The 27404-nt window shown below is 48.1% G+C and overlaps 2 protein-coding genes across 2 annotated transcripts; one reads left to right on the top strand and one right to left on the bottom strand.

The window, feature by feature from the left end:
• Positions 1–3581: 3581 nt before the first annotated feature.
• Positions 3582–6939, bottom strand: Oaz3 (ornithine decarboxylase antizyme 3). Its single transcript, NM_001290450.1, is given in 5 exon segments — positions 3582–3829; positions 5140–5225; positions 5589–5764; positions 6334–6488; positions 6705–6939. Coding segments are annotated over 5 exon segments (726 nt in total). The 5' UTR covers positions 6872–6939; the 3' UTR covers positions 3582–3686.
• A 3496-nt stretch (positions 6940–10435) lies between these two features.
• Positions 10436–17032, top strand: Mrpl9 (mitochondrial ribosomal protein L9). The gene is made up of 7 exons (XM_045137995.1): positions 10436–10609; positions 10708–10864; positions 12914–13038; positions 13706–13756; positions 15038–15139; positions 16059–16142; positions 16234–17032. Exons 1-7 carry the CDS (start codon positions 10436–10438, stop codon positions 16366–16368), a joined length of 828 nt encoding a protein of 275 aa, XP_044993930.1. The 3' UTR covers positions 16369–17032.
• Positions 17033–27404: the final 10372 nt, after the last annotated feature.

Raw genomic sequence — 27404 nt, 5'->3', positions numbered from 1 at the left:
TGATGCCTGTACTTTAGCATAAATGTTAAGTGCACAGTGATGATATAATGGCAAATGAACTTTTAAAAACTCTATTTGCAAGCCGGGTGTGGTGGCGCACACCTTTAATCACAGCACTCGGGAGGTGGAGGTAGAGGTAGGAGGATCACCGTGAGTTCAAGGCCACCCTGAGATGACATAGTGAATTCCAGGATGCATCGAACTTTACGTGGGCATTGGGAAGTAGAACTTGGGTTGTTAGCCTTTATAGGCAAGTGCTCGTAACTGCTGAGCCATCTCTCCAGCCCCACAAATGATGTGTTTGAAGGGCAAGGCAAGGCAGCTGGGAAACAAGATGGGCATGTAAGAATGCAGTGGGGGGATGGGTGTACCAGTGTCTCCTGCCACTGCAAACAAACTCCAGATGTATGTGCCACTTTGTGCATCTGGCTTGATGTGGGTCCTGGGGAACTGAACCCAGACTAGTAGGCCTTGCAAGCACATGCCCTTATCACTGAGCCCTCTCTCCAGCCCCTCAACAAAATTTTTTCAGGGGGGTTTCAAGGTAGATCAGGCTAGTCTTAGGGTGGCCTCAAACTCATGATGATCCTCCTACCTCTACCTCCCAAGTGCTGGCATTAAGACATGTGCCACCACACCTGGCTCTAATTTTTTTTTTATTTCAGCAGGGTCTCACTTTAGCTCAGGCTGACCTGGAATTCACTATGTATTCTCAGGGTAGCCCAGAACTCACAGCAGTCCTCCTACACTCTGCCTCCCAAGTGCTGGGATTAAAGGCATGGACCATCCTAAAATTTTTTTTTTAAGCAGAGTGTTACTCTAGCCCAGGCTAGCCTCGAACCCATGATGATCCTCCTACCTCAGCCTCCTGAGAGAAATATTCTTAAAAGGTAAGAGTCTATGAATAACTTGGTGGTATTGTACTTATGTGCGATGCCCTAAATTCAGTCTCACAACCACAGCTTTCAAGGTTTTGCTCAAAAGTCTCAGAACCATGCTAGGCTTAGTGCTGCATGCCTTTAATCCCAGCATTCAGGAGGTAGAGGTAGGAGAATGGTTGTGAGTTTGAGGCCACCCTGAGATTACAGAGTGAATTCCAGGTCAGCCTGGGCTAGAGTGAGACCTTACCTGGGGGGGGGGGGAACAGCAGAAAAGTTCTAATGAAGGAGCAATTTGAAGAGCTCCTGGACTCCTAGAGGCATTCGGACAGGCAGCCGTGGAGCGGGGTACTGGCTGCTGTGAACTCATTAAAGTACGCTCAGCCCTGGCGTTGGAGCTACTGGGCTACAGGCACAGGAGGCCATTTAGTGCCTTTGCTTTCAAGGCTGGAAGTCACATGACTTCCCACTCTAGAAAATGAGTAGTGTCATTGTTGAACAGTTCCTCATTGTGTATAAGAACTAGTGCCTAGGATTGGGAAATAGCTCAGTTGGCAAAGTAGGCATGTTGCAAATACCTACACATGTGCCACTTTTTTGTAGGGGGGTAAGGTCACACTCTAGCCCAGGCTGACCTGGAATTCACTCTGTATTCTCAGGGTGGCCTCGAACTCATGGCGATCCTCCTACCTCTGCCTCCCGAGTGCTAGGATTAAAGGCGGGCACCACTACACCCGGCTTTTTCTTTTTTTTTAAAATTATTTCACAGAGAAAGAGAAGGGGCAGATAGAGAATGGGCATGCCAGGGCCTCCAGCCACTGCAGACGAACTCTGGTTTTCTCCACATTCAAAGAACGCTATTGACAGTTGTCTGTTTTGAACTGATGGAAGCATCCAAACAAAGCTTAGGATGTGGGGGAGAGGGGATGTCTTCTTTGAAGGGCAGAGGTTGATTGGTTTATTTTAGGGATCTTCCTTGATTGTCCATCCTACTGAGGTAATGTCTTGCTTGAACCCAGAGCTTGATTCAGCTCACTCTGACTAGCCTGCTCTGGGGATGCCTGTATCTGCTTGCTGAGCACTGGAATTGCAGGCAGCCTACCAAGACCTGAATTTACCTAAGTGCCGGTGGGCGGGGGGGGGGGGGGTTCTGAACTCCAGTACTGGTGCTTGAGCAGCAAGCGCATTATCCTCTGAGCCAGCTCCAAGGCTTATTCTTCCGAACTCCTGGTTGGCCATTGCCCTTGGCAGTGCTCAGTGAACGATTAGAATGGAAAAAAATGGTTTGGCCGCTGAAGAGACGGCTTATTGGTTCAGGCACTTGGCTGCAAAGCCCAAGTACCCATGTTCCACTTTCCAAGTCCCGTGTAAGCAAGACGCACAAGGTGATGCAAGTGTGCAAGGTCGCACATGTGCACAAGGTGGCGCACACATCTGGAGTTTGACTGTAATATCTGGAGGCCCTTGGCACACCAGCTTGCTCGCTCACTCTTGTTCTCATTAAAAAAAAAAAAAAAATTAAGCCAGGTATGGTGGCACACACCTTTAATCCCAACACTCGAGAGGCAGAAGCAGGAGGAGATTGTGGAGTTCGAGGCCATCCTGAGACTACATAGTGAATTTCAGGTCAGCCTGAGTCAGCATGAGACCCTACCTCAGAACCCCCCCCCCAAAAAAAAAACTACAAACAAAACATTTTTAAGACTATTTTTAAAAAGCTAGGCTGGAGAGATGGCATAGCAGTTAAGCGCTTGCCTATGAAGCCTTAGGACCTCAGTTTGAGGCTCGATTCCCCAGGACCCACATTGGCCAGATGCACAAGGAGGCACACGCATATGGAGTTCGTTTAGAGGCTGGAGGCCCTGTCGTGTCCATTCTCTCTCTCCTCTCTCTGCCTCTTTCTCTCTGTGTTGCACTCAAATAAGAATTTAAAAAAAAAAAAAGTTTTTAAATAAAAGCTGAGGGGGGCTGGAGAGATGGCTTAGCGGTTAAGCACTTGCCTGTGAAGCCTAAGGACCCTGGTTCGAGGCTCGGTTCCCCAGGTCCCATGTTAGCCAGATGTACAAGGGGGCGCACGCGTCTGGAGTTTGTTTGCAGAGGCTGGAAGCCCTGGCGCACCCATTCTCTCTATCTCCCTCTATCTGTCTTTCTCTGTCTGTCGCTCTCAAATAAATAAATTTTTAAAAAATTTAAAAAAAAAAAGCTGAGGGGCTGGAGAGATAGCTTAGTGTTAAGATGTATGCCTGTGAAGCCTAAAGAACCAGGTTTGATTCTCCAGGTCCCATGTAAACCAGATGCACATGGTAGCTCATGTGTCTGTAGTTCATTTGCTGTGGCTGGAATCCCTGGCATGTCCATTCTCAAATAAATGTCTCAAATAAATAAATAAAATGTTTTTTTTAAAAAAAGCTGAAAATCTTTTGTTTTCCAGGTAGGGTCACACTCTATAGCTATGGCTGACCTGGAACTCACTCTGTAGTTCCAGGCTGGCCTGAAACAGTGATCCTCCTACCTTTGCCTCCCGGGTGCTGGGATTAAAGGTGCGCACCACCACACCAGGCTGGCCTAAAACCTTTGAGTGCCTTCCCTCTCAGGGCCTTCTGGTCTTTTCAGTCATTGAACGTGTCCTACGGTGAATTTAGCTGTGTAAGACTCATGTTATGCTCCAGCCGACCCTCTCCTCCCCAAGGAAACGGCAAACACTTTGATTGCGCTGCCCTTTATTTCCTAGGATGGAAGTATCTTCAATCACATCCTGGTTCTCAGAGTCCCGTGTTGTTCAGGTTTTCAGCCCCTCGCAGAGATGGTTCAGGGAGGCCCGCTGGCCAGGTGGTCAGTGTCCCTTTCAAGGGGATACACCATGAAGATGACATTGTCACACGGAGGGATGGCCGGATGATCTGGTCTGACTACCTCAAAGCCCAGGTAGCTAAAGGCTCGCAGCAGGGCACCTGTGGAAGGACAGACAGGGTGGTCAGAGCGCTCACTGAGGCTCAGCCACACACACGCTCAGGTTTCTTCCGCCTGGGAAGCCTCCTGCATACAGGTGTACAGCGTGCCTTGGAGGGAGGCAGACACAGGCTTAACGCTTGCTTGTATCATGAGTTAACCCTTGTGGTCATCAGTTTTCTCATTTGTAAAATGGGGTTATCAGAACCTTCTTCACAGAATTTAAGACTAAGGGTGGCCAGGCGTGGTGGCGCACACCTTTAATCCCAGCACTTGGGAAGCAGAGGTAAGATGATGGCCACGAGTTCTAGGCCACCCTGAGACTACATAGTGAGTTTCAAGTCAGCCTGCGCTAGACTGAGACCCTACCTCAAAAATAAATAAATAAATAAATAGAGGGTGATATTTTGAGTGTTAAACATGATGGCATGGTAAATTCTCAAGTAGTATCCACTGCTGACGGTTATTGACCAGCCTTTGTTTCTTTGAGCCTGGTTCTCATTTACACAGCCTAATCTGGTCTCAAAACTCTCTCAGTTCTCTCCTGCCTCAGGTGGGATTTCGGACGTGCAGTACCATGCCCAACCAGCTCATCCTGTGCTTAATTCCAACAGAGTACTCTCTCTGAGGGAAGAGGGTATGTGTGGTTTCTATAATGTGTTGTTCCAAGCATCTGGTTGCGTTTATTTTTTTGAATTTTTTGAGGTAGGGTCTTGCTCTAGCCCAGGCTGACCTGAAGTTCACTATGCAGTCTCAGGCTGGCCTCGAACTCACAGCAATCCTCCTATCTCTGCCTTCTGGGATTAAAGGTGTGCTCCACAGCACCCAACTTGTGGTTGCAGTTATTCCTACCTTATACCTATCCCCTTTACACCATAGGTGCCTGATACACTTTGTCCCCTGACTGGGTTCTGTGTGATTTCACTAGTGCTCCCTCAGTTTGGTCTCTGATACCACCTGCAGGGCCTTCCTGATAGTCCCTGTGTAACAACACTGAGCAGGATGTTAGGTGCCTTAGCTTTCTTTGTGGTAGGAGGGAAGAACATCTCTGAAATGCCAGAGACTATGTTTAAGTCTTTGTAGGTTTTGTTTTCTTTGAGGTAGGGTCTTACTCTAGCCCAGGCTGACCTGGAACTCACTCTGTAGTTCCAGGCTGGCCTCGAACTCATGACAATCCTACCTCTGCCTCCTGAAAGGCATGCTCCACCACTGGTAATGAGGCTGCCTTTTTCTTTTATTTTTAAAGAGTAGGAAAGGAATTCCCTTTAAGGGAGCCCCAACACAAAGGGCAGGGAAGGGCAGCAGGTCCCACCTCTGTCCTTCCGATCTTTGGGGAAGTTCACAAACACCGAGTTCACGTTGGTCTTCTCCTCCACATACTGCAGTGTTGCTGTCAAACTAGGGGCCAGAGAGGAAAGGGCAATGAAATATTAAAAGCTGGGAAGAAATGAGGGTCATCTTTTGCTCTCTGTCCAAACTAGGAAATCAAAGGTATTGTGTCCCAGGAGGCTCTTGGGAGAAAGGACTGTTAAGCAGCTGGAAAGTATTCATCTAGTTTTGGACCCTCACTTTGGTGTTAATGATTATCTGAATTCAGCAACTTCCCATAGACTGATTCCTTGAACCCCAGATCCTAGCTCAATTTAAAGGCTGGTCTGCAAGCTGCTTGAGCGCCAGAGTCAGCCCCACCCACCTACTGGGACATCATAAAAGCACAGAGGCCCCACCTCTTCCCTCCCCCCACCCATCCAGCTCAGTCACCTTTCCCGGTCGATTTGATCCAAGGTTTGGTCTGGGATATCCAGGAAGAGCTGTTGGTTACAAAGACGGCCGTGCCACTTGATAGAGGAATGGGGAGTGAGGCGGAAGTGAAAGTCTAACTGCACGGGCTCCTGGGGAAGCAGGGGGTCACTGCTCAGCACTGTCAGGTTCCCAGCCTTGGAAAGAAAGAAACAGGAGGAGGATAGTCAAGGAGGGCTGGATGGAGGCACCTGGGGGAGGTGGGGTCAGCATCTTAGAGACGGACAGAATCCCTTACTCCTAGGAATAGCCAGCCTTGTTAAAACTGAGTTCTACCTCATGTTACATGGTGGAAGAGCTGGGACTGTCATACCCTGCAAGTTCATGTGGAAATAAAGCTTCGTCATCCATAACTTAATCACCTTGAACTTGTGATCCACCACTGCCTTGTCTTCTTGAGGGGCCAGGTTATATACGCTTTCACCACTAGCTCTGAATTGCTTTATGCCCCCAAGTCATACAACAGGCTGCTCTATTTTTGTTCCCATTTTTCTCATGCCAGTTGTCGCACTGGCTATATGACCTTAGGATCTCCAGACCAGAATCCTTGTTTATAAAGCTTGTAGATTTTACGCATGAGCCGGGAGGTCCCACCCACCTCCAGTGTTCTATGACTTTCAACTAGCGAAAGCTCCCTCCCCACCAACTCTTATTCCAGCAAGCAAGGGGCTCTCTCACAAAACCAGCTCACAGCCCAGTTACCTACCCAGTATAGTTCTTTCAGCTGCTCATGGTCTTCTCCCTGTCTGGTGCTGCTGCCCACCTTGGGGCCCCCTGGAGTCTCAGCAGCACGGGAGGCAGCAAGTAGGGAGACAGCACTGAGGCCGGAGTGTCAGGTCCTCCTGTTCCTTGTAAGTGATGCTTGTCGAGAAAGATAAACCCACGTTAGGTACCCATAGGACCAGCCTCTGGCACGGTTTTCTTTATTGGCTAGGGGAAAATGCCTGTTCATTTTCCCAGGCGAGGAGGAAAATGTCTACAAATTTCATGCCAGACTTCCACCCTGCCACTGGGGAAGTTAAAATTCTTCTCTCTTCCCTTAATGTACAGATTCTCAAGCTAAAGGAAAACAAGTACCTTTTATAGCAGCAAGGCAGCATCTTCTCCCGGAGGGTGATCCGGTACTTGTAGCAGTAGAGGTAATAGGCGTATGGTGACCAGATCGGGTAGAGGTAGTTCCGTGTTTTTCCCCTCTTGACGTAAGAAAGGGAGTAGAGAGAGGGCCGGGACCTGATGCAAGGCAGCTTCTCTGGTCAGTGCCTCCCCGCGGCAAAGTGAGCTCCAGGGGTTGGGTGGCAGAATTTCAAGCCACCCTGCCCACTGTGACCTGGCAGGGTCTATGACATAGACAAAGGGTCGGCCCTGATGTCACTTCTGCTGCCTCCCGACCCCACCCTGTCCCCTTAACCCTGGTTCCTGCTCAACTAGGATAGGTTTTCCAACTTTTAAAACTTCTGCACCAGTTGACAAACTGCCCCTCCTGAACACCACTGTACACACCGCTCTGGCCTGCCCTCTGGGACGCCCCTTTCTGAAGTCCAGCCACAGAGGCCTGTCTGAGGCTTCAGTAGGCTTGCGAGGCCCTGAGCCAGCGCTGACTGACTGCTCAGCTGTTTGACAGTGCAGTGTTCATATAGTCATCCTCCCCCAGAACCCCGGGAAGCAACTACAGCCTGTGAACAAATCCCCAGCGTAACCCCCCCTCCCCCCCAGTGAGCCAGGCATACCCATCTATCATCCCAGACTCAGGAAACAGACCAGCTGTGGCTACACAGCAAGACCCTGTCTTAAAACCAAAAAGAAAAGAGAAGAAGCAGCCAGGCTTGGTGGGACATGCCCAGCACTCGGGAGGCAGAGGTAGGAGGGTCACTGTGACTTTGAGGCCAGCCTGAGACTACATGATGAATTCCAGGTCAGCCTAAGATAGAGCAAGACCCTACCTCAAAAAAACAAAATAAATAAATGAAAATAATAAGGAAAAGATGTCATTTTTAAAATTGTCATTAGGGCTGAAGAGATGGCTTAGTGATTAAAGGCAATTTCCAACAAAGCCAAAGGACCCAGCTTTGATTCCCTGGAACCCACATACACCAGATGCATAAAGTGGTGCATACATCTGGAGTTCATTTGTAATGGTTAGAGGCCCTGGCTTACCCATTCTCTCTCTCTCATAATTAAATAAAAGTAAAATATTTACAAAAACTGTTCAGGAGCTGGAGAAATTGCTTAATGGATAAGGCGCTTGACTGCAAAGCCTAAGGACCCATGTTCTGCTCTCCAGATTCCACGTTAGCCAGACACACAAAGATGAGGCAAGCGCAAGGTCACACATGCCCACTAGGTGGCGCAAGCGTCTGGAGTTTGATTGCAGTGGCTGAGGCCCCGCCATTTCTCTCCCTCCCTCTCTCTCTCTCTAAAAATAAATATTTAAAAAAACTATTCAGTGGATGGGCTGGAGAGGTGGCTTAGTGGTTAAGTGCACAAGGTGGCACATGCATCTGGAGTTCGTTTGCAATGGCTGGAGGCCCTGGCATGCCCATTCTCTTCCCCTCTCTCTCTCTTTCTGCTTCTTTCTCTCACTCTGTATGTAGTTCCAGGCTGGGCCCAAAGTCACAACAATCCTCCTAAGTGCTGGGATTAAAGGCCAGTACCACACCCGACCAATAGTGTTAATTGAAAATCCTCCCAAGTGCTGGGATTAAAGGCCAGTACCACACCTGACCAATAGTGTTATTGAAAACTGATAACACAGAGATGGCACCAGAGATAGAGTCAAAATTTATTCATGTTGACATGGGCTCAGAGGAATAACTTCCAAAGCCTGAGTTCCAAGCCTCTAATAGCTCAGGTTTTTTTTTTTGGGGGGGGGGTGGCTTTTTAAGAGGTAGGGTCTCACTCTAGTCCAGGCTGACTTGGAATTCACTTTGGAATCTCAAAGTAGCCTTGAACTCAAGGCAGTCCTCCTACTTCTGCCTCCCAAGTGCTGGGATTAAAGACCTGCCCCTCCACGCAGGCTAGCTCAGAGGTTTTATACACAGTATGGCAGGCAGTCTGACATCACCTTGAATTTTTTGCACTATTGGTGAGTTACAAGTTTCCAAGGTTACATGACTTTGGGGTACAAACAGAAAATTCCTTAGCTATCAATCATTGATAAGACAGTACAAAGTAGAACAGAAAGATGTTTGTTCAGGGGTGTTTGTGTCTGTGGCTGCACTAACTAGGTAACATAGGAGCAGGGTGCAGCTGCATAGGTAGGGAGACTTGGGGTCAAGCTGTCTCCCTGGTAAAGCTTGTACAGTAGGAGTTGTTTTAGAGGGCTGGAGGAATGGCTTAGTAGATAAGGCACTTGCCTGTGAAGACTAAGGATCTGGGTTCGATTCTCCAGGCCCCGGGTCAGCCGGATGCACATGCATCTGGAGTTCGTTTGCAGTGGCTAGAGGGCCTGGTGTAGCCATTCCCACTCTCTTTAATAAATAATTTTTTTAAAAAAAGTAAAATTAAAAATAGAAATTCTTTTAGACGATCACCTGGGTCTGGTTTCTTTGCTAAATTTCTCCTACCACAGCAGTTCTTTTTCTGAGTGGTTTAAGTCCCTTGTGTTTTAGAATTCCATAACTATTAGTTTACATGCTGCAGTGCAATAATTAAGGATTAGGCTTGTTCTGGAGGTCGGCAGAGTTTCCCAGAGGGTCCTATCATTTTACCACGTTTATTTATTTTTAAAAATTTTTCATTTATTTGCCAGCTGGGAAAGAATAGACATACCAGGGCCTCCTGCCTCTGGGAAATAACACATCAGCCACTTTGTGCATCTGGCTTTACATGGGTACTGGGGAATCGAACCGGGTGTTGGTGGTTGCAAGCAAGCCCCTTTAACTGCTAAGCCATCTCTCCAGCTCTCTACCATTGGCAGGTAGATTTAAAGGGAAGTGGAGAGACGCACCCTTCCTTTAAAGTGTTCAGTAATTACAGATTGTCAGAATTAGAAGTGACTTCGGATAGCAACCAGCGCTAAAACCTACATAGGGGGCTGGAGAGATGGCTTAGCGGTTAAGCGCTTGCCTGTGAAGCCTAAGGACCCCGGTTCGAGGCTCAGTTCCCCAGGTCCCACGTTAGCCAGATGCACAAGGGGGCGCACGCGTCTGGAGTTCGTTTGCAGCGGCTGGAAGCCCTGGCGCGCCCATTCTCTCTCTCTCCCTCTATCGGTCTTTCTCTCTGTGTCTGTCGCTCTCAAATAAATAAATAAATAAAATGAATTAAAAAACCTGCATAGGCCCTAACTGGCCTACAGATTGTAATGTGGGCCATCCTAGCTTCGAACTGGACAGGCTCCTCCTGCCTGTGCCTCCCGCGGGCTGGGATGGACGGCAGGTGTGTGCCACCGCGCTCCGGCCTTAACTGTCCAGAGGTTTTGGCACTTAGTGCACTTAATGCTCATTCTATTATGTGTCAGTAACTATGGGCGTGGAGGCGGCCGCCTTTTAATCCCAGCACTCGGGAGGCAGAGCTAGGAGGATCACCGTGAGTTCAAGGCCACCCTGGGATTACATACATAACTGCAGGTCAGCCTGGGCTAGAATGAGACCCTACCTCGAAACACCAAAAAAAAAAAAAAAAAAAAAGAACAAGACCTGGACAGTGAGAAAAGTAAGGGGCGGCTCTCCCTGCAGCTGGCCCTCCGGCTGCGCTCAGCGCCAGGACCGCAGCAGCGCCCACGGCCGAGCGGCTCAGGCGCGCCGCGGGCAGCCCCGGGGCCTCCCAGCCGCCGGCGCCGGTCCTTCCTGCGCACGCGCGTCCTTGCGCGCATGCGTCCGCGCCTGTGCCTGGCCGCGCACATCATGGCGGGCGCGCTGGTGGCGGCGGGTAGAGCGCTGCTGTGCGCGAGCGCGGCGCGGCCGGCGCAGGCGGGAGTCCGGAGGCCGCTGATGGAGAGGAGCGTCCCGGGGCTGGAGCGCGACTTCAGCTTGTGTCAGCAGAGGGTGAGGGCGGGCTCGGGGTGGGCCGTGGGGGGACCGGGTCATGGCGAGGCGGGTGTCCCCGGGAAGCCTCGCTCACCCTCGCCTCCCCGACCCGCCAGAGCACGGTCGTGGTGGAGCGCTGGTGGAAGGTGCCGCTGGCCGGCGAGGGCCGCAAGCCGCGCCTGCACCGGCGACACCGTGTCTACAAGCTGGTGGAGGACACGAAGCACCGGCCCAAGGACAAGCTGCAGCTCATCCTCACGCAGTCTGTGGAGGGTAAGGCCCCCGCCGCCCAGGTGCTTCCGCCGCGTCCTCAGGGCCTGTCTTTTTTTTTTAGAAGAGACACGGAGCCGTAGAACAGTGCTTACCTGCAAAGCCTAGCGACCCGAGTTCGATTCCCCAGGACCCACGTTAAGCCATGCATCTGGAGTTCGTTTGCTGGGGCTGCAGGCCCTGGCGTGCTCATTCTTCTCTCTCTCTCTCTCTGTCTTAAATAAATAATATATATTTTTGGCCTCCAGCACGGAAAATTAAACTGTGGTTGCAAGAATGTTAACGGTGTGTTAATAGACAATACTAAATTTTTACACCAGATCCTTTTTTAAAAAAATATATAATTAACAACTTCCATGACTGTACACAATATCCCATGGTAATGCCCCACCCACTTTCCCCTCTGAAACTCCACTCTCCATCATATCCCCTCCCCCTCTCAATCAGTCTCTCTCTTATTTTGATGTCATCATTTCCTCCTATTATGATGGTCTTGCTACACCATATTTTAAACTAATTAGCACTCTAGTCAGCATAGTTCCTAAAAACTGAATTAGCTTTTTCTTTTTTGAGGTAGTGTTTCTCTCTAGTTCAGGCTGACCTGAAATTCTATTCTCAGGGTGGCCTTGAACTCATAACGATCCTCCTGCATCTGCTTCTGGGTGCTGGGAGTAAAGGCATGTGTCACTAGCTTGGCAGAATTATAATTCTCCCCCCCAGGTAGGGCAGGGCAGCATCAAACACAAGGCAATCCTCCTATCTCTGCTTCCCAGAGTGCTGCGATTAAAGGCATGAGCCGCCTTTATTATTATTATTATTTATTTGAGAGCGACAGACAGAGAAAGAGGCAGATAGATAGATGATTGATTGATTGATAGATAGATAGAAAGGAAGGCCACGCCACGCCAGGGACTCTAGCCACTGCAAAGGAACTCCAGACGTGTGCGCCCCTTGTGCATCTGGCTAACATGGGTCCTGAGGAATCGAGCCTCGAACCGGGGTCCTTAGGCTTGACAGGCAAGCGCTTAACCTCCAAGCCATCTCTCCAGCCCAGAATTAGCTTTTTTTTTTTTTTTTTTTTTTTTTTTTTTTTGCCTTTGTTTTCAAATTTTATGTTCAAGGAGGGAGGGAGAAGTAGAGGCTAATATCTGTCAGGACCTGACAACACAGTGTAATGGGTTGATTCTTTCAAGCTCACATAAGGTAGGGGAGAGCCACGGCCTCCAGCCACTGCAAATGAGCTCCACATGCATGCACCACTTTGACTGCGGATTAAACCCACATCATTAGGCTTTGCAAGCAGTCACCTTAACCACTGAACCATCTCTCCAGCCCTTGTTTGCCTTTTTTTTTCTTGTGTGACTCTTTATTTATTTATTTATTTATTTTTGGTTTTTCAAGGTAGAGTCTCACTCTAGCTCAGGCTGACCTGGAACTAACTATGTAGTCTCAGGGTGGCCTCGAACTCACGGCGATCCTCCTACCTCTGCCTCCCGAGTGCTGGGATTAAAGGTGTGCGCCACCACGCCCGGCTATTTTATTTTATTTTAAAAGTTTTATTAGCATTTTCCATGATTATAAAAAAAAATCCCATGGTAATTCCTTCCCTCCCCCCAGAATTAGCTTTTTTTTTTTTTAAATATTTTATTTATTTATTTGAGAGCGACAGACACAGAGAGAAAGACAGAGGGAGAGAGAGAATGGGCATGCCAGGGCTTCCAGCCTCTGCAAACAAACTCCAGACGCGTGCGCCCCCTTGTGCATCTGGCTAACGTGGGACCTGGGGAACCGAGCCTTGAACCGGGGTCCTTAGGCTTCACAGGCAAGCGCTTAACCGCTAAGCCAACTCTCCAGCCCTAGCATTTTTTTTTAAAAAGAATAAAAACCTTGATAAAATAAGGAATTTTTTTTATTTTGTGCCCTTTGGTGATCCTGGAAATGGATCCAGGGCATCAATAAGCTGTTTACCACTGAGCTGAACCCCAGGCTGGTCATCTTTTCTGTGACAGCACCTGGATAGTTTCCATCTAGTGTTTCTGTTCTCACTGGCAGAGCTTGGAGTCCGGGGTGACGTGATCTCGGTGAAGAAATCTGTGGGCCGCAATCGGCTTCTTCCCCAGGGGCTGGCTGTGTATGCATCCCCTGAAAACAAGAAGCTGTTTGAGGCTGAGAAATTGGTAAGCTCAAAGGATAGAGGGATTCCGGGGGAGTACAACCAAGGTTTCCTTTGGAAACCTACTTTGTTGTTGTTGTTTTGGTTTGGTTTGGTTTGCTTTAGTTTTAAGTTCATTTACTTATTTTTAGACAAACTTTATACGTGTATATGATGTACTTTGATCACATTCACCCCCCCCCATTGTCTCTTTGTGTCCTTCAGTGGAAGACCTTTCTCCTTTTTTTTTTTTTTTTTTTTGAGATTTTGTAAGGAATCTTTTTTTCATTTGCTTTCTTTTTCTTTTTCTTTTTTTTGATTATTACCTTTTTTTAAAATTTTTGTTAGCATTTTCCATGATTATAAAAAAATCCCATGGTAATTCCCTCCCTCCCCTCCCCCACTTTAGTTTTTTTGAGGTTGGGTGGTTCTCTAGTCCAGGCTGACCTGGAATTCACTATGTAGTCTCAGGGTGACCTCGAACTCACGGTGATCCTCCTACCTCTGCCTCACAAGTGCTGCGGTTAAAGGTGTGCACCACCACGCCCAGCCTGGTTCCTTCCTTTTGATAGTTAAAGATCAAGTAAGAACTAGAGTGAGGAGCCAGAAGCCTAGTGTGTCCCCAACATAGTAAGACCTTGGTGTTATCTAACATGAGTTCTTTTCTTCAATGTTATCTTCATCTTTTCTAGCTGAGACAAGAAGGAAAACTAGAGAGGATCCAGACAAAAGCCGGAGAGGTGGTAAGGAGAAAGTTTTTATTTACTCATCACTTAGAGAAGTCATGAACCTTTTCCTTTTTTTCTTTTAAGCTTTTCCAAGGTAGGGTCTCACTCTAGCCCAGGCTGACCTGGAACTAACTCCTTTGGTATCAGGCTAGCCTTGAACTCACATTAATCCTCCTACCTCTGCCTCCTGAGTGCTGGGATTAAAGTCATGCACCACCACACCCATATATATATATATGTATATATATATATACATATATATTTTTAAATATATTTACTGGAGCATGTGTGAGAGACTGAGTGTACCAAGGTCTCTTGGCACTGTATACACCAAACTCATGTGCCATTTTGTACATCTGGCTTTACTTGGGTACTGATTCAAATCCAAGTCAGCCTGCTTTGCAAGCAAAGGCCTTTAATTGCTGAGCCATCTCCATAGCCCATAGGATTTCTTATCACTGCAAATGAATGCCCATTCATTTTTATGTGGGTGGCTGGGGAATTGAACCAGGGTTGAGGTTATAGATGTGTCTATCACCTCCAGTTACTTAAAATAGAAGGTGTATATAGTATAATATTGGGAAACATGGCTGAAAAACCGATTGGAACCTTCAAATAATGAATTTATACTTTTTTTTTTTTTAGTGGGAAGAAGGGGTTTATTTCAGGCTTACAAATTAGGGAATTGAACCAGGGCCATCAGACTTCACAAGCAGCACCTTTAACCACTGGGCCATCTTTCCAGCCCTATACTTCATTCTGTATGTAGGGAAGAGCCATGGATGGAGTGTAAGTAGGATTGAAAGGCTGAAAACGTTGGGTGAAAACAGCCTGAAATCCTCAGTGTACTAGGATCCCCCACCAGGAATGGTCCTAACTCTAACAACAGCCTCTCTCTCTCCTTGCCTAGAAATGGCAAAATGTAGATGATACCCCCTGCAAAGTCTTAATAAACACCTTCCTTCCATATCAACCTTGAGACACTAAGAATGTGTCCTATTTATTTTTATTTTATTTTTTGCCTGTCCTGGAAGCAGACCAGAAACTATGCCCTTTCCCTAAAATTTCAGACCTTGTGACTTTTTTTTTTTTTTTTTTTTGGTTTTTCGAGGTAGGGTTTCACTCTAGTCTCGGCTAACCTGGAATTCACTCTGGAATTCTCAGGGTGGCCTCGAACTCACAAAGATCCTCTTACCTCTGCCTCCTGAGTGTTGGGATTCAAGGCGTGTGCCATCAGGCCCGGCTGACTTTGTGACTCTTAATTCTAAACCGGCCCCAATTTTTATTCCTTTTTAGACAGTGAAGTTTCTAAGAAGCTGTCACCTGGAAGTGGGGATGAAGAACAATGTCAAATGGGAGCTAAACCCCGAAATAGTTGCCCGACATTTCTTCAAGAATGTGAGTGACCCGAATACCACCATTCCCTTGAGGGCAGAAGCTACCTCTGGGATGGAGCCCTGAAATTGAAATTTTCCCCTAATCATGTAGATCCTCTCTAGCCTAGGCAGACCTAGAACTCACTCTGTAGCTCCAGGTTGGCCTCAGCTAGCTGTGTGCGTTCTTCCTACTCAAGGCAAGTGCCACCACACTCAGATGAAACCTTTTTCGGAAAGGGTGTGACCACGTAGCTATATGTACTTAGGGAAAGTATTGGCTCATTTGTAGGGGAAGTGAGGGAAGTGGCTAAGAACTAAAGATAGATACCAGATTTAATTTTAGGAAAGGTGGTGATTTTCATTTATTTAATTATTTTTGATTTTTCAAGGTAGGGTCTCACTCTAGCCCAGGCTGACCTGGAATTCACTATGTATTCTCAGGTGGCCTCGAACTCACAGCAATGCTCCTACCTCTGCCTCCCGAGTGCTGGCATTAAAGGTGTGCACCACCATGCCTGGCCGCTTTCCATTTATTTTCTCTCAACCTAAGAGGAGCCTCACATGATTTACTGGAGCGTTGTTACTTTCGTAGATGATGTAGTTTTGGTCTCAAGGCCTAGTTCTCTTTGTAAATCCACCTCCCTTTCTAAGAACTGAAGATTATCATAAGTGGAGGTCTGTGTCCTCCCACAAGGTCAGCCAGAGTGAATTCCCCAGCTTTATTCACCCTTGTGTAGGAAATTATACAGCTATCTTTTTTTTTTTAACCTAAAATTCACTATGTAGTTTCAGGGTAGCCTTGAGCTCACAGCGATCCTCCTACTTCTGCCTCCTGAGTGCTTGGACGAAAGGTGTGCACCACCATGCCTAGCTAGGACTACATGAGGTTGCCTGGAGTAACAGCCAGAAGAGTTTATTTGGTTGTTGGTTTGTTTTTGCAGCTTGGAGTTGTGGTTGCCCCACATGCATTGAAGTTACCAGAAGAACCCATCACACGGTGGGGTGAATACTGGTGTGACGTGACAGTGAGTGTTTCTCACCAGAGGCTGGGGTTGGGGGGCTGCCAGCTCTGCCTGACTGATCTCTTAAGGGTTTTTGTTTTTTGTGTGTGTTTAGGTCAATGGGCTCGACACCGTGAGAGTTCCTATGTCTGTAGTGCTCTTCGAGAAGCCAAAGACCAAAAGATACAAGTACTGGCTAGCCCAGCAAGCCGCCAAGAGCATGGCCCCCACTGACTCCCAGACCAGCTGAACCTGCCAAGCAGAGACAGAAGATGGGAGCAAAAATGGCCCGGCCCCTCTGATGTCCACCTCAACTCTGACCACTGTCGGTCTTCCAGGACATAGGGACACGTCTGACTGAAGTGCTTATGCTTGTTGAGGTCCCACGTCTGCCATCTCCCTGTGGATGAAGCACTCGCCATGCTGAGGAGTCCTGACTTTGCTCCCAGAACCCACATGGAAAGCCAGAGGCAGGCTGGGCCTCTCATCCCGCCCACCGACGGCCAGCGGGTGGCAGTGAGCTGACAGGCAGAGGAGTGTTGTGGAAGCTCGTGCTGACTGCAGCAAGGGAGGCGACAGGTGAGGACTGACACAGAAGGCGTCTTCTGGTTTGCATATGCGCACTGTGGTGCATGTACACACACAAATAATAAAAAATCCGTTAAAAAGAAGGACCAGGTGTAGATGTGACCAGCTGAGCTCAGGGCACTGCAGCGGTCCCGTCTTAGCCATCTCTTCCATCGGAGCGCACTGGGACAAGTGGAAAGAGCTGGCCCTTGACTTGTTCTTTTCATGCAGACTGAGCTTCTGTATCCTACAGAAATCGAGCGCTGTGGGACAGGAGGTTGCTGAGGGTGAGAGGCACTTGCTTGCAGAGCCTGTTAGCCCAGGTATAAACCAGATGCAAAACATGGTACAGGCATCTGGCTTTCATTTGTTCTGCAGCAGCAAGAGGCCCTGGCACACTCCTGCACATACACACCTGTCGAAATAGCCACTAGGGGAATTGTGAGCTGTGAGAACAAGACTAGGGCCCGAGGTACATTTATCCCCTGCACTGCACCCTGGTCCATAATGGTGCTTCATGTGCCAGAGACCCAACATCAGACAGCACTTACTGTGCAGCACTCACTGTAACATGTGGGCATATCTCCAACACGTGTGATGTTTATAGGTTGTAAGGTCCTGTGGGGTTGACAGGTAATAACTACCTTAAATATTGGTCATGGTGTTTCAGGGTCTTTTTGATTAGGGATGTAGTTTTTCACCTGAAAGTTCAGGAAGGCTTATACTGCTGTCCATAAAGGAGTTGCGCTATACAAACTGGCCTTCCATGTTAGGCATGATGGTGCAGATTTGTAATCCCAACACTCAAGAAACCAGCTGAAAGATTAATTCAAGGCTAGCCTCAAAAATTTTTCTCCCAACATAACTATAAAGTCACATTGAATTAAGAATATTTATCAGGGCTGGAGAGATGGCTTAGCGGTTAAGCGCTTGCCTGTGAAGCCTAAGGACCCCGGTTCGAAGCTTGGTTCCCCAGGTCCCACGTTAGCCAGATGCACAAGGGGGCGCACGCGTCTGGAGTTCGTTTGCAGAGGCTGGAAGCCCTGGCGCGCCCATTCTCTCTCTCCCCCTCTATCTGTCTTTCTCTCTGTGTCTGTCGCTCTCAAATAAATAAATAATAATTTAAAAAAAAAAAGAATATTTATCAACAAGCCAGGCGTGGTGGTGCACGCCTTTAATCCCAGCCCTCAGGAGGCAGAGGTAGGATCACTGAGTTCAAGGCCACCCTGAGACTACATAGTGGATTCCAGGTCAGCCTGTACTAGAGTGAGACTCTACCTCAACCCCCCCCCCAAAAAAAAAACAAAAAACTTTTTAAACAGGCCAGGTATGGTGGCACACAGCTTTAATCTCAGCACTCGGGAATCAGATTAGGAGGATCACTGAGTTCAAGGCCAGTCTGAGACTGTAGTGAATTCCAGGTCAGTCTGGGCTCGAGGAGAAGAAAGCCTGGCGTCACCTCTGGCTTCCCGTGCACTAGTGCGCCTACACGTGGAGCATGCACGCACGTGCAAAAAATAAGGAACTTCTAGATATGAAAAATACGTCTGAAACAAAGAACACCCCAGGTAGAACTGCCTCTGGGCAGCTGGAGTAGGTGCAGTTCGCGCCTAGTAAGCAGACATCACGTGAAGCGCACATCAAGACAACGAAGGGTAGAAGACAACACACTGGCTAGGAACCTCAGCCCCGCGGACCAAAGTACTGTGAGTTTTCTTCTGGCCTCACTTAGCTCAGAATTGGAGCAGACACCAGCAGCCTGGAAATGCCAAGAGCGCATGGGAAAAGGAAGCGTGAGGAATCTCATTCCTCACTCCATTGTGCTCCTGCTTCCCATCTTCCTGCCTGAGCTGGCACGTCAGCTCCCAGGTTGTGGGCTGTTAGCAGTTGGCCCCCTGTTCAGGCCTTCACGTTCACACTGGACGCACCGCCCGCTTTCCGGGCCTTACAGGCAGCAGGTGGCAGCACTTTTCGGTCTCTGATCGTGAGCCAGTTCCTATCAGACAGGTGACCCTGTGCCTCTGCAGTTCTGCACCCACAGATCCAACCACCTGCGTATCACAAATGTTTGGAAACTCCAGAAAAGTTCCAAAACGAAAAACTTGGATTTGCCATGCACCAAGCACTACACTCAAGTGTACAGGCATACCCTGCTATAGCTGCCCACCTCTTATTGAGAGAGGGAATGGATGCACCAGGGTCTCCAGCCACTACAAACGAACTCCAGATGCATGTGCCACCTTGTGCATCTGGCTTATGTGGGACCTGGGGAATCAAACCTGGATCCTTAGGCTTTGCATGAAAGCACCTTAACTGCTAAGCCATTTCTCCAGCCCTTTTTGTTTGTTTTGGGGTTAGGGTCTTACTCTAGCCCAGGCGGTCCTGGAATTCACTATGTAGTCTTAGGGTGGCTTTGACCTCATGGCAGTCCTACCTCTGCCAATCAAATGCTGGAATTAAAGGCATGCACCATCATGCCCATGTCTGTCTCCTCATGCAATATGTGGTGAATTAGGTATACTGATCATATACTATCTTCCTGAAACAACAGTATAATAACTTCCTTAATACTATGCTAGATCAACATAGTCTTGTATGTTTTAAATGCTTGGTCCCTAGCTGGTGAAGTTTGGGGGTAAGGGTTGCTGGGGTGTAGCCCAGTACTGAAACTGTCTCCATTCCAGTTATGAGCCAGCATCGTGCTAGCCCAGGCTGGCCTCCAACTCAATGATCCTCCTGCTACCTCAGCCTCCTGAGTGCTGGGATTATAGCTGTGAGCCACCATGCTCAGCTTCAGGAATTTTTGTGGCACCACAGGGAGCTGGAGCTCCCACCCCACAGGATGCAAGGAGGAAGGGAGAGTTCCCACCACGAGTGTTAGTAAAGCAGAAAGTCTGCATGTCCACCTTCACCTGGCAGCAATGACATGACCCCCCTCTTTACCAAGTCAATGCTAAAGAAAGTTAAAACAAGTTTTTAAGGCTGGACATGGTGGCACACACCTTTAGTCCCAGCACTTGGGAGGCAGAGGTAGGATCACTGAGTTCAAGGCCACCCTGAGACTACATAGTGAATTCCAGGTCAGCCTGAGCTAGAAGAGACCCTACCTCAGAAAAAATAAAAATTCCAGGACTGGAGAGATGGCTTAGTGGTTAAGGTGCTTGCTTCTGAAGCCTAAGGACTCATGTTCTACTCTCCAGATCCCATGTTAGCCAGACACACAAAGGTGAGGCAAGTGCAAGGTCACACATGCCCACTAGGTGGTGCAAGTGTCTAGAGTTCGATTAGAGTGGCTGAGGCCAATTCTCTGTCCCTCCTGTCTCTTAAAAAAAAAAACTCCGGGCTGGAGAGATGGCTTAGCGGTTAAGCTCTTGAGTGTGAAGGCTAGGAACCCCGGTTTGTGGCTCCATTCCCCCGGACCCACGTAAGCCACATACACAGGTGGTACATGTGTCGGGAGTTCCATCTGGAGGCCCTGGTGCGCCCATTCTCTATATCTGCCTCTCTGTTGCTCTCAAGTAAATAAAAATAAACTAATCAGATTTAGAACCGCCAAGAAAATAAACCAGATGAAAAAGTGTCAATATTAAGATAAGAGGGAATTATTTGGTGAAGATTTTAAAGCAGTCACAATAAATAAATTTTGTTTTGTTTTGTTTTTCGAGGTAGGGTCTCAGTCTGGTCCAGGCTGACCTGGAATTGACTCTGTCATCTCTGGGTGGCCTTGAACTCATGGCAATCCTCCTACCTCTGTCTCCTGAGTGCTGGGATTAAAGGCGTGCACCACCACGCCCAGCTAATAAATAAAATCTTGAATGAGCAATTACAAGCACACTTACAGCAAGTGAAAAAAATACATTGCTTCAGCAAAGAAAGAGACTGTAAAGCACCACTCAGTGGAACTGATAGAACCACGATGAAATGAAAGTTCAGCAGAAGAAAAGGACGGCACTGAGTGGAGAAGCTCAGAAGCACAGTGAAGAGGACAAGAGGATCGTGAGCAGGAGAAAGGAACCATAATGGCTTCTGGCCTGGGGTCAAGGTTGTATGTAACTGTGGCAAAAGCCGGGCCTGGGCACCTGAGCAAAAGGGAGAAAACAGTGTCTGCCAGGCATGATGCACGCCTTTAATCCCAACATTCAGGAGGCAGAGGTAGGAGGATCACCATGAGTTCAAGACCACCCTGAGACTACACAGTGAATTCCAGGTCAGCCTGGGCCATACCGAGACCCGACCTCGAAAAACCAAAAAAATAAAACAACAGTGTGAGAACCTGTGGGACTCCAGCAAAAGACAGTCTTTCTCTCATGGAGTCCCAAGAGGAGAGAAGGCAGGGAAGAGGATGTACACAAAAAATCTTGGCTGAAAACTTCCAACTTTGTCAACAGGAATACGTGGATTCCAGAAGCGGAGCCAACCCCAAGGAAGATACCTGAGGTCTATGCAGACACCTGGAGTTAAACTGAAACCTAAAGAAAAATGGCATCTGCATAGAAAAGTTTAAAGGACAGTAGATTTCTTGTCTTAGAGGATAGAAGAAAGTAGTACAGTACTTTTCAAATGCTGAAAGAAAGTAACTATTAACTTCAAATTTCACATTCCCAAAAAGTATCTTCTAGGACTAAAGACAACATTAAGGATTAGCAATGGCTCAGGAGTTAAGGCACTTTCCTGCAAAGCCTAACAACCTATGGTTCAATTCCCCAGCACCCACATAAAGCCAGATGCACAAAGTGGCACATGCATCTGGAGTCCTTTTGCAGCTGCAGGAGGCCCTGGCACATCCATTCTGTCTTGTAGCCAGTCCCCAAGCAGAGGTAGGAGGATCAACATGAGTTTTGAGGCTACCCTGAGACTACATAGTGAATTCCAGCTCAGCCCGAGCTAGAGTGAGACCCTACTTTAGAAAACCAAAATAATAATAAATAAAACAAGGGTGAAAATGTGTGCCTTCCTTGCCCCGCTAACTCTACCCCTTTTGCCCTGGAACAGGTGGTCTCTTGGTGGTGTGGCAATGCCCACAAGAGGGCAGTGGAGACCAGCCACCCTGTCCTGCTTTCTACTCACCCTGAGAGACCAAGACTAGGGAGAACTTCCCTATCATCCCTGAGAATGCTGCTGCTCCAGGCCTGGGGTCAGGCTATATGTAACTCTGTGGCAAAAGCTGGACCTGGGCTAGAGAAATGCTTTAGCGGTTCAGGCGCTTGCCTGTGAAGCCTAAGGACTCAGGTTTGATTCCCCAGGACCCACATAAGCCATATGCACAAGGAGGCCCTGGTGTGCCCATTCTCTCTCTCTGTCTGCCTTATTCTCTCTAAATAAGTAAATAAACCAAGTATATTTTTTAAATAGCTGGGGCTGCCTGGGACATCTGATCAGCCCCAGCTCCTGAATATCAGGTCCAGTTGGAACAGCTATTCAAGAAGCTCCTCTTTTTGCAAGCCTAAATGTAAAACATGAAAACACATCTCCAGGTGCTCAAGCTTTTCCCACTATGACGGCCCCTCCTGCATCTTCCTGTCACAGCCATGTACCAGAAAGCCATCTTCACACCAGTGTGCAGCGCTCCACACCCTCCGGTCACAGTGGCTGCCAGGCCCAGTGCACTGACTTCTGCCTTTCCCAGGGAAGCTGTTCATCACACACCCGTGGCCCACCTCTGAGTCTAAATACATCCTTCCACCCCCTGCCGCACCTACCTTCCCTCCGTACTTGTGAATGCTCCGATCACTGATTGCACATACAGGAAACATGGGGGTCACTCTGCACCTTCCCTTGTAACCACATTAAGTCCTGTCACTTCTAAGTATACTAGAACTCATCTGTGCGCCCTGGCCGCAGCTCGGGCTTCCAGCGGCTCATCTGCCACCCACACAGTAATCCAGATAGCCTGTGTTCACACTGCTGACGGACCAGCCTCCCAGGCTCATGCCACAGGCCATAACAAAATGAATGATAGCTCTTGGGAGGCAGAGGTGAATGCCAGGTCAGCCTGGGCTAAGGTGAGACCCTACGTCATAAAAAAAGAAAAAAAAAAATCCCGGGCTGGGGAGATGGCTTAGCAGTTAAGTGCTTGCCTGCAAAGCCTAAGGACCCCAGTTCTAGGTTCAATTCCCCAGTACCCACATAAACCAGATGCACAGGTAGCACATACATCTGGAGTTCATTTGCAGTGGTTGGTGGCCTTGGTGCACCCATTCTCTATCTACCCTTCTCTCTGTGTCTCTCTTTCAAATAAATAAATAAAAATAACTATTTTTAATCCCTTTAATAATTCAGCCAGGCATGGTGGCACACACCTTTAATCCCAGCACTCAGAGAGGCAAAGGTAAGAATACTGTGAGTTCAAGGCCACCCTGAGACTACATAGTGAATTCTAGGTCAGCCTGGGCTACAAGATTCTACCTCAAAAAAAAGAAAAAGGAAAAAAAAATGACATAATATCAGATGGCACTATCAACAAAATAAAATAGGGCTGGAGGGATGGCTTAATGGTTAAGGCATTTGCCTGCAAAGCCAAAGGACCCAGATTCGATTCCCCAGGACCCATGACAGCCAGATGCACAAGGCGTGTATGTGTCTGGAGTTCATTTGCAGTGGCTGGAGGCCCTGGCGCGCCCATCCTCTCCCTCTCTCTATCTCCCTCTTTCTCTCTGTCAAATAAATACAAATAAATAAAGGGGGAAAAAAAAGAAAAGTATGGTAGAAAGAGCTGGAAAAGCATCTTTTTTTGTGTTTGAAGCAGGGTCTCACTCTATCCATGCTGGCCTCAAACTTGAAGACCCTTCTGCCTCAGCCTACCCAATACTGGGATTAAAAGTGTGTACCACCACACCTGGCTTATTTTTTCATCTTTTCAAGGTAGGGATTCACTGTAGCCCAGGGTGACCTGGAATTCACTCTAGTCTCAGGGTGGCCTCAAACTCAGTGATTTTTCTATCTCTGCCTCCCAAGTACTGAGATGAAAGGTGTGCATCACAACGCCTGGCTAGAAGTTTTGAGCTGGAGAGAGAGCTTAGAAGTTAAAGTGCTTGCCTAAAGACTCAGATTTGATTCCCTATACCCACATAAGCCAAATGCACAAGGTAAAGCTCTTTTGCAGTGGCTAAAGGCCCTGGCATGCCCATTCTCTCTCTTTCTCTCAGGTAAATAAATAACAAATAATTTTTTTTAATTTTTATTTATTTATTTATTTGAGAGCGACAGACACAGAGAGAAAGACAGATAGAGGGAGAGAGAGAGAATGGGCGCGCCAGGGCTTCCAGCCTCTGCAAATGAACTCCAGACGCGTGCGCCCCCTTGTGCATCTGGCTAACGTAGGACCTGGGCAACCGAGCCTCGAACCGGGGTCCTTAGGCTTCACAGGCAAGCGCTTAACCGCTAAGCCATCTCTCCAGCCCAAATAATTTGTTTTTAAAGTTGAAAAACGGGCCAGGCATAGTGGCCTTTAATCCCAGCACTCAGGAGGCAGAGGTAGGATTGCCGTAAATTGAGGCCACCCTAAGACTACAGAGTGAATTCCAGGTCAGCCTGAGCTAGAGTAAGACCCTACCTGGAAAAACAAAGTAATAAAAAGGAAGCTGAGGGCTGGAGAGATGGTTTAGCAGTTAAGTGCTTACCTGTGAAGCCTAAGGACTCTAGTTCAAAGCTTGATTCCCCAGGACCCATGTAAACCAGATGCACAAGGTGGCACACACATCTGGAGTTTGTTTGCAGTGGCCAGAGGCCCTGGCACACCCATTCTCCCTATCTGCCTCTCTCTCTGTGTCTGTCACTCTCAAATAAATACATAAAAATAAAACAAATAATTAAATTTTTTTTTTTTAAAAAAAAAAGGAAGCTGGCATGGTGTCACATGCCTTTAATCCCAGCACTGGGGAGGCAGAGGTAGGAGGAGCACCCTGAGTATGAGGCCAGCCTAAGCTTGAGTGCGACCCTACCTTGATAAAAAAAAAAAAATAGCCAGCATGTTGACTCAAGTCTTTCATCAGGAGGCTGCGGTAGGAAGATTGCTGTGAGTTCAAGGCCAGCCTGGGACTACAGGATGAGTTCCAGGTCAGCCTGTGCTAGAGTGAGACCCTACCTCAAAACAAAAATAATAATAGAAAAAGCATTCCTTATTTCCATCAGGTAACCTCCCAAGGACGAGCCATGCCCCTCCTCCGTATCATAGCACTCAGGCACCTTATAAACCACTCTGCTCGTGACCCCATCTTTGCAGCCTCTTCCTTCAGAGAGAGCTGTTCTGATAAGAAGGCCTGAGTGCAGTCCTGCTTTCTGCTAAAGGCTCTGTTTGGACTGCTTGTGACAGAGTCCCACTCTGTAGCCCAGGCTGGTCTAGAACTCACAGAATCCTTCCTGTTGCCTCAGCCTCCCCAGTGCTGGGATTACAGACATGAGCCACCACTCCAAGCTTCCTTTATTTGGATTTGGAAGGCGATCTCACAGTGTCCGAGTCCCGGAAGTGTAATTCTGAAGCACTTAACTCCAGGGGGCTGAAGGGATGGCTTTGCGGTTAAGGCGTTTGCCTGCAAAGTCATAGGACCTTGGTTTCATTCCCCAGGACCCACGTTAGCTAGATGCACAAGGGGCGCAGGACAAGAGGGTACACGCATCTGAAGTTCGTTTGCGGTGGCTGTAGGCCCTGGCGCACCCATTCTCTCTCTTTCCTTCTTTCTCTGTCAAATAAATTTAAAAAATTAATCTATTTTTAAAAAATTAACTCTAGAACCAGGCACCAAAGCTCACCCCACCTGTCATCCTGGCACTTTCGTGGCTGCATCAGGGTCTGGAGGCTAGCCTGGTCTACAGAATGAGTTCCAGGCTAGCCTGGTCTACAGAATGAGACTCTATTAAAATGAAACCAAACACACTCCCTCTAGATCCCATTCTGGAGCTTTCTGTGGTCTCAATACTTCCTTTTTGGGGGAAAAAAAAAAAAAAGGGCCTGCCAAGGCCTCCAGCCACTGCAAACAAACTCCAGACTTATGTACCACCTTGTACATCAGGCTTATCTTACTTACATGGGTACTGGGGAATTGAACCTGGGTCCTTAGGCTTCGCAGGCAAGCGCCTTGACCACTAAGCCATCTCTCTAGCCCCTCAATACTTCCTTAAATGCCCTGTCTTGCTACCCTTTTCCTACTACAGGTGATGGCAGCTGGGCACAAGGAAGGCAGAGACTAAGTGGGGTTTTTGTTTTTTCAAGAAAGGGTCTGGGCTGGAGAGATGGATTAGCGGTTAAGCGCTTGCCTGTGAAGCCTAAGGACCCTGGTTCGAGGCTCGGTTCCCCAGGTCCCACGTTAGCCAGATGCACAAGGGGGCGCACGCATCTGGAGTTCGTTTGCAGAGGCTGGAAGCCCTGGCGCGCCCATTCTCTCTCTCCCTCTATCTGTCTTTCTCTCTGTGTCTGTCACTCTCAAATAAATAAATTAATTAATTAATAAAAAAAAAAACTTAAAAAAAAAAAAAAAAGAAAGGGTCTCACTCTAGCCCAGGCTGATCTGGAATTCACTGTGTAGTCTCAGGGTGGCCTCAAACGCATGGTGATCCTCCTACATCCTGGGATTAAAGGTGTGCATCATCGAAAGCAGAGACTAGGAACATAAAGATAAAGTAATGCCTGCTCTGATCTGTGCTTCTGTTGCTATGGTGATGCTGAGTGAGCTGTCCTTTATACAGTGGAGCCAATGGATTGCAGAGGCCAGAGAACAAGGATATAAACACGAAGGACTCCCAAGGCTGGAAAGGAGTTCAGGAGGCCCATCCTCCCGCCCCTTCACCAGCAATCAATGGATGGACAGCTTGCTCCAAAAAGTCCCCAAGAACAAAGTCCACTACCTCCCTGAGTCACCTGTGAGCTCAGCTCATGTCTCATCATATTCATGGCCTGGAGTGAGTTTTCAGTGTGTACCAATCTCTCTTGATATCCTTCCAGTCCAATGCCTATTGCTATGGCCTCTGTGGCAATGAAAGTTAATCATCACCTTATAGTCAATATGTCACGCAGGAGGTACCATGCTCAGGGACAGCGTCACTTACAACTAGCTGTGGTCTTCACGGGGCCCCCACCATCACCTCCTTGGCTCAGCAGGAGTGGGAACAGCCCCTGACTACCATGAGGAGAAACAGGTCCGTGGCTAAGGAAAGAGAAACAGGAGTAAGGCCTGAAGTCCAAAGAGGGAACAAGGAGATGTCATTCTGTCCACCCTGGCAAAACTGGAACTTGCATCTGCCCATCTTATCCAAGATGCCTGCCAGGAACACGCCCCAGCAAGAACTTCCTATTTCCTCCTCAGCTAGGCCTCTCTGAGTCAGTCCCTTGAGTCCACAAACCAATCAGGTCTCTTCTTACACACCTGAGTCTGATAACAAGGCTGAACCTAATTGGATGTCTGATCCTTATAAAGAAGGTTGGTGGGGCTGGAGAAACGGCTTAGCAGTTAAAGTGCTTGCCTGCAAAATCTAAGGACCCAGGTTCAATTCCCCAGTACCCACATTGGCCAGATGCACAAAGTGGTATATGCGTCTGAATTCATGTGCAGTGGCTGGAGGCCCTGGTGTGCCCATTCTCTCTTCTTTTATCTACCACTCTCTTTCTCTGAAATAAAGATATTATTTTTAAAAAAAGATTGGGGCTGGAGAGATGGCTTAGCAGTTAAGCGCTTGCCTGTGAAGCCTAAGGACCCCAGTTCAAGGCTCGGTTCCCCAGGTCCCACG

This window comes from Jaculus jaculus, chromosome 19 (assembly GCF_020740685.1).
Source record: "Jaculus jaculus isolate mJacJac1 chromosome 19, mJacJac1.mat.Y.cur, whole genome shotgun sequence".
Taxonomy (NCBI): Eukaryota; Metazoa; Chordata; class Mammalia; order Rodentia; family Dipodidae; genus Jaculus; species Jaculus jaculus.
This window is presented reverse-complemented; position numbering and strand designations above follow the sequence as displayed.